This window comes from Montipora capricornis, chromosome 6, assembly GCF_036669925.1.
Source record: "Montipora capricornis isolate CH-2021 chromosome 6, ASM3666992v2, whole genome shotgun sequence".
NCBI classification, from domain to species: domain Eukaryota; kingdom Metazoa; phylum Cnidaria; class Anthozoa; order Scleractinia; family Acroporidae; genus Montipora; species Montipora capricornis.
In genome coordinates, this window is record NC_090888.1 from 26,144,644 (window position 1) to 26,162,143 (window position 17,500).

Sequence of the window (17,500 nt, forward strand, 5' to 3'; positions counted from 1 at the left end):
TGGCACGGGTCCCAAAATAAAAGGTTCGGCTCGGATAAAATTTGCAGCGTAAACAACATGTCAGTATCAAATTTCATCCGAGCCGAATCAAAATTCTTACCTATGCTGGGACCTTCGGCGAGGCAGTCCGAGCACGGGTAAAAATGGTACGGGTGCTGAAAAAATAGGCACGATTCGGATAGAACAAAGGGCCAAATTTGAGCCTTAATTGATATTGGCTAGCTGTTTTTTGCGTATATTTCAAGATGGCTGCTCATTCTCCACCAAAATCACGCGGACGTTCTTGATTATAATTGAACTGCGCATGTCTACAAAGAGAACTTACCCGGGCCCAAAAATTTTGTCACGGTATTTTTTAATATGGTAAAAATGGTTTAGTGTAAACAAAGTTTGCCGAGCTCTTTTTAGGCACCCGTGCCAATTTCACTCGAGCCGTGCCGAAAATTTTCTGTAGTGTAAACCGGTCTTAAGACACTTCGACTCTGTTCCACAGCAGGCAGCTCTTTCCAGTTCAACGACATCGAGGATCGAGGTTTGGAAATTATTTCTAGTTACTGGGTCCTCTGGATTTTCTTAGGAAAATCTCGTCAAGAACAGTTTGGTCGTAATGCAGAAGGAGATCAGTTGAAAAGTGTAAATGACTATGTTTGGCTCTACGCGATCTGGTACGGTGCTAGAATAAACTGGCCAAGTCCGAACAGAGAGATGACGCCCACACATTGCCGAATCTGCATGTTCTCCGATCAGATGAGAACTGGTTATGGAAGCTTCGCGTAACTAGCCAATTCGAGCGAACGTTTGAAGTTTCAATGTTTAAAGGAGCCTAGTAGCCTAAGCAGCTTGTTTGCGCCATCGTCGCGCCTCGCTATTTCCCCATCTTGTTCATGTCGTACCACGTGGCTGAAGTTGATCAGGGGCCGGTTGTTCGAAGCCTGGTTAGCGCTAACCGTTGGTTAAGAGGTGTCAAAACCTATAGGTTTCCATGGCATTTAACGCTGGTTAGCGCTAAACATGCTTCGAGCAACCCGGGCCAGAGGATTAGAATTTAAGTAAATATGGGGAATGAAAGTTTTATCATCGTGCGCTGCCTTTAGCGACAAAACTTTCATTTGCTCTTTTTCAAGTTTTAGCAGAGCAAACGCATGCGCGCACATGAAGCACGATTGTCTTAGGCCCCGTCCACACTAATGCGTTTTCGAAACCTCCGTTTATATATGACCGTCCTGTGCACACTAGAACGATCGCAAACGGAACCGCGCACCGGTGGCTCAGTTGGTTGAGCACCGGACTGTCACGAGGGAGGTCGTGAGTTCAACGGCCGGACCAACACTCAGTTAAGTTAAATAACTGAGGAGAAAGTGTTGCCTTTGTAATTACATCTGCAAATGGTTAGACTCTCTAGTCTTCTCGGATATGGACGATAAGCCGAAGGTCCCGTCTCACAACCCTTCAATGTTCATAATCCTGTGGGACGTAAAAGAACCCGCACACTTGTCGCAAAGAGCAGGGCATGTAGTTCCCGGTGTTGTGGTCTGTCTTCTGTGATGTATCATGGTTGGGAGGGTAAATGCTCGGAGAAATTAGCTACACCAAGCTACTCTAAAAATCCGAGGGTAAATAAAGATATAGGATATGATATATGATGATGATATATGACGTCATTATAACATGCATGCCTCACTTTCCCGCGCGCCAAGACGAAAAACAAAGCCTGGTAACAAAAACGCATCTTTATATCTCCATTTTCAGTCTCTAGTGTGGAAGCAGATCTCTTTATCTGTTTTCAGGGACCCGGAGGTTTTTGAAAACGGAGGTTTTCGAAAACGCATTGATGTGGACGGGATCCTGGCACATTAAACTATTATTTTGCGTCCTTGCTACTTCTTCAATTTATTAATAAATTATTGCATGGGCTGAGTCGTTCGATTCAAATGATGGCAAAAAGTTGGGCGATGTTTCCTTTAACTGTGCTAGCTTCAAATTACCCTGGAACCTAGTTTTTAGTTTTTACGTATGTTGAGAGGGGCTATGAATAGAAAAGTATGGATACAACAATTTTGTACGTTACAGAAATTTACAGAATTTATTCAAATTTAGTCTTCTAAAAATAACCTGATAGTTGAAGATTAGAGTAGCTTTCTACACGAAATCAGAAGATCGCCTACTTTTACAGACTTCAAGTTGAGGGCTAAATTCTTCGCAGACCTCACATTTCCTTAATCTATAATATAGTTTTGAGGTTTCGTTCTGGTATGATGCTGGATCGCCCCTTTTCAATATTGTACCATATGGTTTCATATACATTGTTCTTTAGCTTTTGTGCTCCAGTTGAATAAACTAAGCTCAGAACGTTACAGCACAAGGGAATGTGGCACCGATATTTACCCAAACGTCCTTGCAACACCATGAGTAACAAGCGTTCGGTGCGCATGTGCAAACCCAAATAACTCGCACGAACACATTGCTAAAACGCGATCACCCGAGGAAAAAATTGAAGTTGAGCATGAAAACTTTGACAACTTTGACTTCGTGTACAAACGATTGTCAAATGCTCGTTTGTACAGAATTTAATAACACATTCTACCCTAGCATATAAAGAAAAATAAAGTTCTTATAGGCAACGTCTAATTTACTGGTACTGACTACTGTTTTAAAATTTTAAAGTGCTACTGTGATCAAAAAATCAATTTTTCTTTTTCTTTGGATTTCAAAACTATGTTAACTAAACAGTAAGTGACCCAAGTTTAAGCCTTGATTTAAAAAAAGACACCTGTTTATTTTAACTAGAATTTCCTGTTCAATGGTCCGCCATTACTAACTTTAAAATCTTGACAGAGCTGGATCGAGGCGAAAATGAGGTCAAAGACTCAATAGTTTAAGAATGCAATGCGTGTGTACGTGGCTGAATTAACATGCAGCACGGGAGTTTCGGACTCGTGGTTTGCATACATAATAAACTGCGTTTATACGCTGAAATTTTAAGCTAGTGAGTAAATGACGTCACTTTTCCCTAGATCCAACCCTCTGAGGTCCAATCGGTCAGTTTTGAACGTGAGTAATCGCGGACCGTGAAATGCAAAACTTACACTCAAAGTAAACAGCCTTTGGATAAAAATCAAATATCAAAATTTTGACAGTCAACTGTTAATTACGCAAACACAGTTTTAAAATCTGAAGGAAAAAAGGGAGTGATTTTTTAAAATCATAGTAGCACTTTAATCAATTCAATCTTTACAGATGCAAAATCTTAATACTATCCTAGTAAGAAAATTATACTTTTTGCAATCCTAATTCTTTCTACAAGGCGCAAATGGCTAAAAAATGAGACACTCTTAATCGAGCGAAATTGGTACATAACTTGCCCTACAAAACATTGTTACTAAGGATGCGGTTTTTTGGGAAAATCCAAAAACGGATTTGTGATATCAGATCAATGGATTCTTCAGAGTCAAAAAAAACGCAAAATCCGAAAAAGGATTATTTGCCAGGACGACGCAACTTGAACAAACAAACAAAACCCAGTGTTGCGTGCAATTTCAAAAAAAAAAAAAAAAATTGCGGTTAACTGGTTTGATTTGGAGAAATTCTTCAATGAAATACCATCAGAAAAAAAAAAAAACTTTAAAGCGATCGATAAAAAGAAATGACGAAAAACAAGCGTGCCAAGGTACAAATCGATTGCAGAGGGTATTTTTGGTTCGTTCTGCAGGAAAACAAAACAACTCCAAATAAAGACTAGTCCCTAGTGACCAAAAATACAATGCTTTCCGGTACAAGCAGAAAGACCAGTATTTTTGCAGTTTACTTTTTGGTTGTAGGAAAGGCGCTAACAAAATTATTCATGTCAAGAGACTTTCAGTGAAATTTCTGGTGAGAATTTGTAGGAAACCTAACTATTTTCGACCTATTCGTGTCTTCGATCGTACGGTAAAAATGGCAAGAGAAAAACATTTGGGCTAAACTGTCATGTACGGTAGCTGATGTGTATCATTTTTGCATGGAAAACCGCTTGTCAAAAATACTTTTTTCAAGTCCCTTCCCAAAAACAAAACGCTGCAGTGAAGCTAGCTTTGATCCGAAGTATCCTCCTCGAGTGTGGATACTTTGGATTCATGATCCGTTTTTGGATTTCGCACCTTTAATTAATCTATCTTACAACTCTAGAAATACCTATTACCAACGAGCCTTAGCTTCAAGTCAAATGGGTAAAATAAAATTCATCTACAATATTAAAAACTCGGGCATTCCATAGTTCTTTTCTCTTATTTTTAAGTGTCTAGTCTAAAACTGCTAATTCTTATGACAAATAAATTAAATCATTCAAAGGAAAGAGTCCTGATAAGACATGCCTTCCCGGAGACAAACACCTGCTAAAAAATCAAAGACTTACAGATGATCAATATAGGAGGTCCCATGTTTTATGAGTCAGTAAATCAATGAGTCAATGAATCATGAGTCAGTGAGACTCCCAGTCAATATAGCAATAATTTATTGATTAAGCCTAGGCCCTCGTTTCAGTGATTAGGCCTAAGCACTCTCTGAAATTTTAGCTTTCATTTTATGTTTGGTTAACTGCACTAACTCATTGACTCATTGACTCATAAGTAGTGTATACTCTCCATATAGTATTTAGCTAACAAGGTTTTCACTCGTTTGCAAGAAATCATCCTAGTGTCAAGTGAATTCTAAACGACAATTCACCTAATTCCATTCAAATTTTTCATTAATTAAACGACCTTTCTACACTAAGCTACAAAAATTCTAGATTTTACAATTGATTTAATTCCTATTTTAGGGACAAGATGTGCGATCATCTGCCGGGATTGTCATGGTAAGTACGAAGTGCGCAATCATTTTACCTAACGAATACTTTGCAATGGAGAGACTCGAACGACGCACAAAACGCTACTGAGGAACTTCAGCGGATTACGACTTACACCCTTAACACTGGTGTACACTATGACGCACGCACAAAACGAAGAAATATCCGAAAACGTGGCATCGTTTTGATCAAAAACTACACTGTTTTGTTTGGAAAACCTACCTTTAGTCACAAGTAAATCCGTCGGCGTTCTTTGTTAAGGCTCGTTTACACAGAGCGATTTTATGATATCGCGCGACAAGAGCTGCGATAAAATCGCAGCAAAGTTGCACTAAATTTCGAGCATGTTCGAATTTGCAGCGACGAGGCTGCGATCTGTCGCGCTACAAATCGCAGTGAAATCGCCCGCTGTTCACACGCGCGATTTGCTGTCGCCGTAAAATCGCCGTTCGATCGCAGCTCTTGTCGCGCGATAAAATCGCTCTGTGTAAACAAGCCTTTACTTGCTTGCGCTTACGTCGTATCCTTAATAGTGAAAACGCTCGCGCAAAAAACACAAAAAACAAAAAAACACCTAGGGTCTCCATGTCATTGTCGCTTTATGAAACGTGAGGCCGAGAGGTCCTGGTACGAGGTTGAAAAAATTGCCTGGCGATAACAACCCTGATTCACTGAAAGATATAAAACAGCATCGTTGGGCATCAAGGGTTATCTCGCTTTACATTGTGGGCAAACCAGTTCATAGAAGTTTTCCAGCTGTTGTTAATTGCAGCGTCGAACTTTTTCTGAAAATCTCTGACTGCGTCCTCCTCCGAGAGATCAAGCCTCAATGTCTTACGCAAGTAGCCAATGTCATCAAGCGACCGCAGTTCCGGGAGACCAGCGGACAACATCATCACAAAGAGATTGATCAACAAGGCGCCTTTCCGTCGGATAATAAGAAATGCTTCTCTACAAAGTTGATTAAATCTGAAAAAAAAGATAAAAAGGCCACCCGTTAAATAACAGTGAGTTAATGATATAAACTCTCACGACAAAGATTTGTTGCATGGTGTTGACAGTGGTGCGCAAACAAATGCATCGGGACTTATCCGCGCAGCGGCCATAATGGCCATAGACAATAGCTTTCGTACCACGAGCCTCGAGTTGAAATGCTTGGGAACGAGTTTCGATGAGGCAAAACAAAAGTATTCAATCCCTTGGGACTAAACATGACCGCTGTGTGATTTAGGCCCATAACTCCATTACGTATAATTACATAGGTGATTATTGAAAATTCTCTGCGCCTTTGAGGTGATTATTTCGCGATATTCAGCTAAGCGGTTTCTTTTTCAAAATGGCCGAAAGCCGTTTTGTCGAGGTGACAGACGAAGAAATTAATTGTTTTGAAGAAAATCCATATTTTTCAAAGAATCAGCTATGTAGTTATACTAAAACTATTATATTATATACCTCTGGTTCGGTGAATATCGATGAATAAAAACCGAGACGAACCGATATTCACCTCGCCTAAGGCGAATTATTGTTAGACAACGTCGGGACTTTATTATTATTATTAATGTTAATAATAATAATAATAATAATTATAATAATAATAATAATAATTATTATTATTATTATTATTATTATTATTACAATGGCGAATAATGAGGCTTGTTGCTGATGAATGGCAATTCACATGGAGAACTCTCCAAACAACATGCAACAGAGTTCCTAAAGGGACGCAAAATGTAAAACCCAAGAACTGGAGAGGAGAACCATCTTGAACAGATTAAAATGGAACAGAAATGTCCCCTTTCCTCTAAATCAAGGTTGGGCAAACCGCGTCATTTTCCCATCACTGATTTTGGGGGGGAGGGGTGGTGTCAAGTTTTACGATTGTAGATTGGTGCAGAGGGTTTCACTCTCGTACTCGCCGCAACGCGAGAGATAAGTGTGTTGGTCGTGTCTGTTTTCCTCCGGTTGCTTCAAAATTTCCCGCTGATCCAAAACAAACATTTGATTTGTGCAGCTTTGATTTGAATTGGCTACATAAGACAGTCGCAATTATTATGAGCAAAAATGGCCATAAGAGAAAATATTGCTCTTGCCACTGGATTATCCGCATATGTCAACTAACCTTTCAAACATAGGCGTTTCTCTTCCTCTTTCGCTAGCCATCGTAATAACGTAAACAAATTGGTCACTCAGCACAAATGGGACCCTCTCGCGTTGAACACCAAACTTCCGTTTGAAATTGCCCAGGATGTGACCAAAATCGATGTGGAAAAGCTGTAAAAAGTAAAACAAGAAAACAAAACAGCATTATTTTGCCAGTGTCACACAAAGCAGGTAGTGTAGAGTGCATCACACTTAACTGTCAACTGAGGCATTTCAGTGCAGGGTTTCAAACCATCAACAAATGCCACCCTCAACAAGAAGATTCAGCTTCGAATTGAACAACTAATCCAATCAATACGCCTTATTCCAAAATAGCCGCCACTTTAGTATTCTTTTTTTGGATTCCAAAATGGCCATTTTGGCCTCGTTCAAGGTTAAATATTCTTTTGAATTTTACAAAGCGAGTTCAAAAGGGCCAATTTGCAAGGAAACAAAAGAATACTAAAATGGCGGCCATTTTGGAATAAGGTGTATTGTGCTGAGCAACTTTTGAGCAACTTTTGGGGGTTCTATCAACCTCGAGAAAGTTCTTCCTTTCTGAGCAACGTTTGAGCAAAATATCGGGTTAGAGCACACATATCAAGCATGAAAAAGTCAAACTTCAATTTATACGAATTTCTTGAAGGTTTATCAAACACTCCTGTGTATTCAGCCAAGCTCTACCTCTGCAGAAAGGGTTATTAGTCTTCTCACCAATGCATTTGCCTCACAGCAAGAGACTGCCCTGCAAGATTGCCTTGAAGCCTCTGTCATGCTTCCATATGACAATGCAAGGAAGGTGTAACAGTTTGAGTTTCTTTGTCTGGGTTTTAGACTCTGAGAATGCATTTTGTTTAAGTACCCTGGTATCGTTCGGCAAGACGCCAAAAGAACCATGTATTTTGTTCCCTTAGACTTGGGTATCCTTAAGGTGGCTCAAACCTGTTTCAACAACTTGAAAGGAATGTCTTATTCGGAAGGATTAACTCTACAACATTGTTTCATGGAACGACAATGTTGTGGTTCGTATTTTGAACGAGTTTTATAGCTCTTTGACGTAACGTGTTAACTGAAATAAATGATTGATTGATTGATTGATTGGTACTATATGAAAAATCAATAATTGCTTAACAAGGTACTCATATTAATGTGACGTAATAAATTACCATGGTACAATCTGGACAGGCCTACTAATTAGCATTACGGGCATTTACCCATGTGAGTGGCACGGAGGAATTTTGGATGTGGATGGATGTCTGAGGGGGCATTATTCTCCCCTCGATAGCATGTGTCTGGATAATACTGAGATAACACAAATTCAATGGAGTTTGTCGTAAAAAGATGTCAAGGACATCAGTAGCTAGAAATACATAATTTCCTTCTTGCTAACTCAACCTGGACGTCCTTGTTCCCAGTGAAAAGCATACCGTGGTCGTACTTTTCCTCGCCCCATTCTTCTAGTGCACTGGCGCCTCCCCCGCCAAAATCCTAGCTCGACACGCAAAACAAATGATCCTGCTCGCAGGCTAAACAAACCGAAAAGTAGCTTTTCTTCACAAGGAGAATGGAGGATCCCAGCAAGCGCATCACTTGAGCTCCATGTGGGCAGGTTTGCACGTACAACTGAACGCGGATGCTTTATTTACATTGCTAACTGGTGTCTTTTGTCCGAACAAAAAGTGCTAATTATCAGAAAGCGACTGAGTATGTTGCTCGTCTTTATCCTTGCGCATGCGTCTTAGGTAAGGACCAGCCCTATGATTTCGGTATCGGTGGTTTACAACCAATTCCTACAGACAAAACACACTGGCGACATTCACCAATCTTGGATGACGAACCAAAGGAATTAATAAAAGATCGTTTGTGTTATCCAGCGTAGCGGCGGCGATGACATAACCACACAGCACCTCTTCAAGTCGTGCTTGGTTATAATGCTAAGATCTTTGCAGCGACAGAATCGTCCTAGTCAAGAGATGGGACCCATATTCTCTCACAAGAAAGATCCTTTCAATTATACAAAGTTGAAGAAAACTACTTATCGAATGACCACAGAGTCGAGAACATTTAACAAAATTCACGACGTTTTGTTCGAAGATGCGTTTCCTTTGAGTGTAGAATGATTGTCTTGAACTCGCAATAGAAAGCTTGTGAGGCTCAACCTGAGTTTCGTCTTTCGTCAATAACCCGCACTTAAAATATACGTTTCTTTGGTTCATTTGTCCTTTCAGGGGAACAAACAATCTCGACCTCACAGCTCTTCACTTGACAAAGGGAGAGAAGAGCTCTGGGGAACCCTGAAACAAAGTGTCTTCTCATTGGTTTTCGTGAAGAACAATCAAAAGCGTCTCTAATTGGTGCATTCATGTTTGCACGAGGAGTGAGCAAGAGCCGCGAGGTTCAAATAGCAAATGTTTGGCTATAAGAACCCTACGGCGCATGTTAATTCTCCCACATAGAGTATCCCAGCTCCTTGGGTAGATCTAAGGCTCTGGTGACGAGAATGGGGAACAAAATGAGCACAACAAATTGACCTGCTCCCAACTGCGTGGCTTCATAGCTCAGTTGGCAGAGAATTGCACCGACATCGCAGAGGTCATGGATCGGAATCCCGTTGAAGTGACCTGAATTTGTCAGGTGTCTATAAAGAGGCAATTGCTTGAATTGTCCAGTTAAGTATGATGATCACTTAGAGCTATCTTTCGTCTAATAGGTACCGTAGGAATGCACGTTCCATGAGGTTTCAGGTGGATGGGATATTATGTTAACCGTAGAAAGTTTTTGGCAAATAATGTGATGGTGTTTCTGTGATCAATGAAAGAGCTCCAAGACACCCACCTGTCCTGTATTCTTTACCATGATGTTGTCACTGTGTCTGTCCCCTACTCCCAGGACATACGTAGCCACACAGTACCCTACACAGGACAGCGTGAACCGCTCCACAGCATCTGCCAAACTGAATAACGAGAATGATAATATCAGCTATAATAGCAAGTTTTTCTTCCACTTTTCTTAATACATATCTATATATGTCCTAATGTCAACTGCACAAATTTCTTGACTCCTATATATACTTCCCATTCATTTTCTCTTATTTCATTATCTTCATTATCTCAATATCACGTCCATTGTTTGCTTCAGACGAAAGGCAAGTATAAACTATTACTGTACTTCTAAACTAATAGTTGAAAAATTAGTTTCGAAAACTCCTTGTGGGAGCAACAAACAAATTACACACACAAGTACTGCAAACCGGGATAAGCCTTTCTCGAGGTTAAAACCGAACCTATTTCGCTTGAACACTTTGTTTTCCCAATACACCCCAAGAAATAATACTTAGGAGATTTTACACTTACATGCATGTCAAACACTGAAAGCGTTAGCAAAAAAATTGGTACTGACGAAACACTGCAAAAATCGCAACGCTTTTATCTTCAAGGATAAAATGCGCATTTCCGACGATCGCAAATATCGCACAAATAACATATTCCACAATTAGAAGAAAAGAAACTAAGGCAAAGGGGTCCTTGCCAAGCCCTCCCAATAAACTTTCGCGATAAAATTCTGCGAGCAAAGTTTTGCTAGCGCTTGTAATTCTGAACAAGTCTCTTTTTGTGCTCATTTAAAATATATAGCAGGCAAGCATGGGTATCATATGTCCTACTTCGAAACAAAATACAATCTACTAAATACTGTCAAGTGATCTACGAGGTTAGTTGGCTGCTGGAATTGCTTAGTCGCCAAAAAGCATCTTCTCAGGCGAGCAAATGGTCAAGACAGTTTCCAAAAGGAGTGATCACATGCACCTATCTATTTCATAGCAAAAGGAGTTGGTTGCACCGACCTTTCTTCAGTAGAATGATATTCCTGTAGCCAGTCCCAGATAGAATCTTTACTAAACGCAGCTGTAACCCCGCCTCTTCTTCTCTGAAGCTTGGCCAAAGTTTCCGCTTGATACACAACCTCAATCATTCCAACGTTACTACCAGTTGATAAACAACCGTAAGGAATCATTCTGAAACGGCAAAGATGTGTTTGGGACACTGTTATGGACTCCTTACTCTTCTAAGCATCTCTACAGCATCGCAGCTGTTTTAAGACTTCGCTTTATGTAACGGCATTCAGGAGGACCTTGGATTCCAAATTCCAGCCCTCGGATTCCGGATCCCGAATAGTGGATCCCGGATCCCGGATCCCGGATCCCGAGTAGTGGATTCCGGATTCCAAACTCACGAGTTCCACCGATATGGATCCTGGATTCCATCGAAATCTGTGGATTCTGGATTCCATACAATGGATTCCGGATTCTAAAGCTTCACGTTTGCTGGATTCCGGAATGCGGATTCCTTCACATCGGGCGAAAGACTACTGGGGAAACGTAATCGCATGTGAAATTACCTTATTCTACAACGTTTGAATTACACAGTATTAAGATTTTTTTGCAGGTCCTGGTACAGAGCTTGAATAGAGTCAGTACGCAAAACGCAAAGTAAAGGCTGAAAGAGGTTCACAGAAATTGTATTTTACTGTGATGTCTGTGCACGCATTTGATTATTTTTATGGAAAATGCGCAATATAAATATTAATTATTGGCATTGACAAAAAGGAATGACCCTATATAATCAAAAATATGATAAATCTAGCCATTAGAGAGACATATTTTATCTTTTGTCATAGAGATAAGATTTAGGATAGCCCAGCCTTAATAAAACTTTAACTTTTTTTTAGTTGATTGATCTGTAAATACAGTATACAAAAGTATGTCACTCAATAGACCATTTTCGAATTCTCACGGCTGGACTGGATCTAGCATGAAACGGAGGCTAATGCGGGCAAATCTTTTCAAATGCAAATTAATTTGCCCGCATTAGCCTCCATTTCATGCTAAATACAGTCCATCCGTTAGAATACGAAACTGGCCAATTTCAGGTAGGTAGTTGTTAATTGCCTTTACGTAGAGAGATTTACAACTGTATTCAAAGACAAATAAAGTTTCCATTATTAGTATTAGTATTAGTATTAGTATTAGTATTAGTATTGTTATTATTAGTATTATTATTATTATTATTATTATTATTATTATTGAGCATATATCTGGGAAATTAAACAATGAAGGCGGGTGCAGCATTTGCGTTCGCTTCATCCTTAGGGTCCAAAATAACTACAAGAGGGAAGGTCTCCTCCTGATGCAAAACTGGTTCACGTTAAACATTTCATCTAAACTAACCCCAAATCCAGTCCTTCGTTATGCCAGATCCTATCCATGATTTTAATCAACTGCAAGGTCAGCATATCCTGACGGAGATCTGAAAGGACGAAGGTTTCATGAAAGGCCGAAGTTAGACCGCTCATGAGTTTTGTTCTGCTGTTTAAAATAGCAACACTGGTGACGTAGAAAAGAGGTACTATTTAACAATTATTCGCCGAAAGCGATATTCACAGAGTATGAGGTGAATAAGTGTTTAAGCATAATGACATAGGTGCAAGAGGTGCACAATTAATAGGGAGGTTAAGCACGCGCGTTTTTGAGACCCGGACGGCAACCGGAAGTGAGCTATTTTCCCTTTTAACTTGTCTTCATACAACCACATTTGTATGGCTAAGTATCTTTTCTCCATTAGAGATGATTAGTATAAAAATCTGGGAGACACCACTGTCCTGGCACGCGAAATGTTCTCTTCCAGTTTCCGTCTGTGTCTCAAAAACGTGCGTGCTTAAGCTCCCTAATTTCTCCGTCTGTCACCTCGACAAAACGGCTTGCGGCCATTTTGAAAAAAAATCCGCTTTGGTGGTTATGGCGTAATAATCACCTCAAGTGGAACCAATCAGCGCAGAGAATTTCCAATAATCACCTATGTAATTATGCTAGAGCTCTTATGTACAATCAACGGCAAGTAAAGGGGAAAGCCCAAGATAAGACGCGGTGGCAAGTGAAAGAGAGATGGAAGTGAAAGATGAACCAGGAACCATTAAAAGGGGGGTAGGGGCGGGGAGGTGATGTCAGTAGCAATAGAACACAGGAGCAGAAATATCACTCCACTCCCCACAAACCACGCCCAAAATGTAGTTCCCCCATCCCCAACAACGATGGACAAAGAGTTCTACATGGAATTATTATAAAGGAATGATGTCGTAAATAATTATGGTCTGGTCTTTTATATCTGCCCAGAAATGAAGAACAGTGATAAAATTCACAAGAAATTATAGACAAGCGATGTGAACCTTAATTTTTTGTGGGCAAAGTAAATAAATGAAAATCAATACTCTTGTTTTGGTTTACTATTTGATGAATCCAGCTAAGGACAGATGCCACGAATTCAAAGTTATTCTTGCGCGGTTTATGAACATGCGGGAAAAGATGATCTGAACGACTGTTATTGAAATCCAAAATGAAAATTAGGACTAACCATGCATTTTTCAAAGATAATTAATCAACAATATTTGTAAAAAGCCTTAAAATACAAAGCAACGTGGAATCTACTTGTTTTAAAGAAAAAAGAAACAAAAGATTTTGATGATGACGTCAACTATGCGATGCACGGTCTGTCCCTTAATAGTTCGTATAGGGGAGAACAAATCAAAATGCTTGCAGTGGTGAGCATAATATACAACTCCGATGAGTCCGTTTACACACAGAAGTAGATAGATAAGTTGTTAAATCACACCTCTTGCAAGCACAGTCTGAGTTACAGGAGGGCTTAGTGAATATTCAAAGGACATTTACGAGTAACAAAGTTATTAAAGCAGTTGGCACATGCGCGTATCCGCTCCAAAAACCTAGACGATCCAACATTAAATCTATGTGATTCTACTCTATGAATTTCTGTAAAGTACAGTGGGTTGCTGGGTTTCAGGTTTTGAATAAACTTAAGGATGGTGCCTACTAATAAGATATTTAATCAACAATATTTGTAAGTAGCTTTGAAATAGTAAGCAATGTATGGCGTTCTTTTCCAAATTGAAGCTTAATTATCTCTGAAAAATACATGGTTACACCCAATTTTCTTTTTGGATACCAAGAGCACTTGCTAAGTTCTGCTTTCTCCGCATAGTTTTGAACCGCGCAAAAAAAAAATTCCTGTATTAATAAGCATCACCCATAAGAAATCCGAGTATCTCGAGATGCGCAGAACGTATGCGCAATAACAATAGTAGGCACCGTCCTTCATACATAATATCTCAATCTGATATGTAAAATATCTGAACAAAAAATTAAGATGAGCTGACTAAAGGCGCATTGGGATGAAAATTGGCAATACAAACTAATAATTTATCATAATAATAATAATAATAATAATAATAATAATTATTATTATTTTTATTATTAATATTATTCGCAGTACAGAAACCTAACATATAAATTATTATATTAACACGTCTGATGGACTTACCATCGCCATTCTTGAAGATTATGCGGACAAGATCCCCCAGCTCATCTGTATTCTCAAATACTAAATACAGTGGACGCATTTTGGAATCCATATATTTGCAGTGTTCAACACTGATGAAAAGAAAAGTTAGAAATGCATCAAAGCTTAATTTATTTTTCCTCATAAATTGCCAAAAAAAATCTTAAGATAACGAACTTATTAGAAGACACAATGGAATCAAACGGTCAACTGCAAAATGCACTCGCCCCTGCTTTGCTTTTAAAAAAAATTTACTCGTGGTTATTTAGTCCAACTTGCATTCGAAATTACCAGTACAGGTAACTCTCTCGTAAGCGGACACCATGAGGAATTGGAAAAAGCGTCAGTTAGTAGAGCTGTTCCCTTACATGTACGAGAATTATTCCAATAACGTGGCACTACAAATACATGTTAGACTCTTCATGGCAAACGAACGGACAGCTCAAAGGACATAGTTTTGTTTGAACTGCAAATTGAAGACAAATTTCATTGCCAAGCTTAAGAGTCAATTATTATACGTGGGGTGTCCGCTTAAGAGACAACGCAGACAAAAGAAAAATCCAATTTTAATTTTCAAAAGTGTCCGCGTCCGTTTACGAGAGTGTCCACTTGCGGGAATGTGTAAATACACAGTTTGACTGGAAGGTAAAATGCATGGGGAATTGAAAAAAGTGTCTGTAAGTTGGGCTGTCCGCTTACGAGAGCGTCCGTTAGCGGAGACTTGACTGTACTAATTTAAAATATCAGTAAAAAGAACACAGATTACGAAAAAAACGCGGAGGTGAGTAAACAAAAACCCATAGAGTTAAAAAGAGTTTATGCACTGCATCTGAAACTTAGAAGAGAAATCATGAACTTACATCTAATCTTAGCTAACTAACGTACATGGAAAGTACACAATATCTTACTTCAAATTTCGCAGTTTGAAACTGGGGTCCAGAGGAGAACTAAGTTTAGAGAGTGCTCCTTGATAAGTCTTTTGACGAAGCAGTTCCTTCATCGTTGCCAAGCCTTTCTCTCGCCTGTCCTGGGAAACCAATTATAATTATATAATTAATAATTTCATTAAATAATGCATAGAAGATCTAAAGCCAAAGTCAACTACCAAGGGTAGAATTGTTGCGATACACTTACTTAGGAAAAAAAATATACAGAGACTTTCTGGAAAATCGAGTGAATCATAATTTTATGTGGGAAAATTGGTCTTAGGCAATAGTTCCCTACAGATTACCCTCGTGCTCAGCATTCTTAGACTAAAACTAAGGCCAGTTCTTACTGCACAAACAAGATGTCCTGAGTATTCAATAGTTCTCAGGACACACTGATTATGTGGGATGCTACCAGAGAAACCATACCTAGAATTCGGTTTACATGTATTTTGGGTTTAATAAGAGTCACTTATGGTTTGTCTTTCTGAGATGACTGAATATTTAGAATAGCTCCATTTCGATGACTTCTTTCCTTTGCACTTTTTAAATGCTACTCGTTTCTGTAACTTTGATAACTTTACCTATTTGTGACGACAGAGACACAAAAAATGTCAAATCAAACAAAATTCAGCCATACATACTCTGTCTATAAGCTGAAGCAATTCTGTGACAGCCTTCATTTTGCTAAGTGCTTGGGCCTGCAAGAAACAAGAACAGAATTTCAGAACGATGATTTTTTTTTCTGTTATGAAACTGGCAAAATGAAAATAAAAAACTAAAAATAATCCGAGCGCTTGTTTGCGGGATTACAGTACCTGACGACCTTTCATTACTGATTCAAATGCACTGAGTACTGTAGTGATAGCGGGAGAGTTAAAAACACTAACCCACAGTCCATGGACTACCCCGATGGACTGTTATTTGGGTAGTCCATGGACTAGGGGTCAGTGTCTTCACCTTTCCCATTGGTAGCCACGTCAATAAACTAGGTTCACATGCATTGCAATGAAATATTATTACCTTGCAAACTGTCCTTGTCTTTATCGAGAAATCGTTCATAATTTCTGCACCCTTGTCATTCACAATACTGCGACAAATTTGTTAACTTTGTAGCCTAAGTAACTATGATTCTCGGTTGAGTACGACACTAGGGAAGTTTGGTGACAAAGTTTCAGTGTTAAAGTTACATGCAACATTTTGTCAAGGGAAACTTACTTCGTTTCCAAGGGTAACTTTTCGGGTTTTGACGTCATTTAATTGGTGATGGTCACCAGTTTGATTTAACCGTTGTACAAATGTAGAGTTTGGCGGGCTTCATCGCTCGTTACGTCAAAGTTTCTAAAAGTTACTCTTGGAAACAAAGCAAGTCGCCCTTGACAGCATGGGAACTCAAATGCCGAAACTTTGTCACCACACTTCCTTAGTGTACATGTTATACTTAACTGAAAATTGTGATAACGGTGTTTGTTTGCTCCTCAGAGACTTGGGCTAGTAAGACGAAATATTCATACATGTAGCTTGCCCTTTTGGGCAAGCTGATGCTTTGAAATTTGAAATTTGAACACAGATAAACATACGCTATAGAAGACCACACTAACCTGCCGCTGCAAACTTTTCATATGTGTTGGTGCCCCTCGGCAATATGCCTCTAACATCAGTCCAAACCTAACAGAAACCTCCGGGTTTTCCATTTCAGCTCTGAGAAAGGAAAAATCAATATTAATACCAGCATACAGGCCTTTCCAGGCTTTTAGAACATTGGTGGATTGAGGGGAAGATAGTAAAAAATGGCTTAAGTAACAGGGAATGCCATTGAATTCCTGCCAGAAATAATGCTAATTAACTAAATGGGATAGGTTTAAAGTGCAGGTCACTCGTTACAAAACCTTTACTAATGCTAAACTTACATCATCTAGGCTTCAACAGGCCTCGTTAGGCCTAAGGTTTTGGCTTGCTTTAGTGGAGGTAAAACAATGACCTGTAATGAGTGACCTGTGAAATGTGACGTGAGTTTTAAACCTGCCAAACTAAAATGCACACCAAAATTTGGATGAAAATCAAGAAAATTAATATTCTTAACAACAATACAGTAATAGAGCTTGAATTAAGGATCTTCTTACAGTTAGGTGAAGCTTATCTTGACTGATTACGTAAACGTAAGGAAAAAATGTTACGGATCAGTTTGGGGATGTCATCTGATGCTT

General features: G+C 39.3%; 1 protein-coding gene across 1 annotated transcript in view; it reads right to left on the minus strand.

Annotated features, from left to right (window-relative positions):
* Nucleotides 1-2,055: 2,055 nt before the first annotated feature.
* The window catches only part of LOC138051862 (phosphatidylinositol 4,5-bisphosphate 3-kinase catalytic subunit beta isoform-like), a 21,639-nt gene continuing 6,194 nt past the window's right edge, over nucleotides 2,056-17,500 (minus strand). The window contains exons 6-14 of the mRNA XM_068898152.1: nucleotides 16,895-16,994; nucleotides 15,938-15,994; nucleotides 15,276-15,394; nucleotides 14,350-14,459; nucleotides 12,186-12,264; nucleotides 10,803-10,973; nucleotides 9,797-9,914; nucleotides 6,942-7,093; nucleotides 2,056-5,791 (exon numbers count right to left, since the gene is read on the minus strand). Of these exons, the coding sequence (XP_068754253.1) occupies nucleotides 5,524-5,791; nucleotides 6,942-7,093; nucleotides 9,797-9,914; nucleotides 10,803-10,973; nucleotides 12,186-12,264; nucleotides 14,350-14,459; nucleotides 15,276-15,394; nucleotides 15,938-15,994; nucleotides 16,895-16,994 (1,174 nt within the window). The 3' untranslated portion in view covers nucleotides 2,056-5,523. The remainder of the gene's footprint in view (nucleotides 5,792-6,941; nucleotides 7,094-9,796; nucleotides 9,915-10,802; nucleotides 10,974-12,185; nucleotides 12,265-14,349; nucleotides 14,460-15,275; nucleotides 15,395-15,937; nucleotides 15,995-16,894; nucleotides 16,995-17,500) is intronic.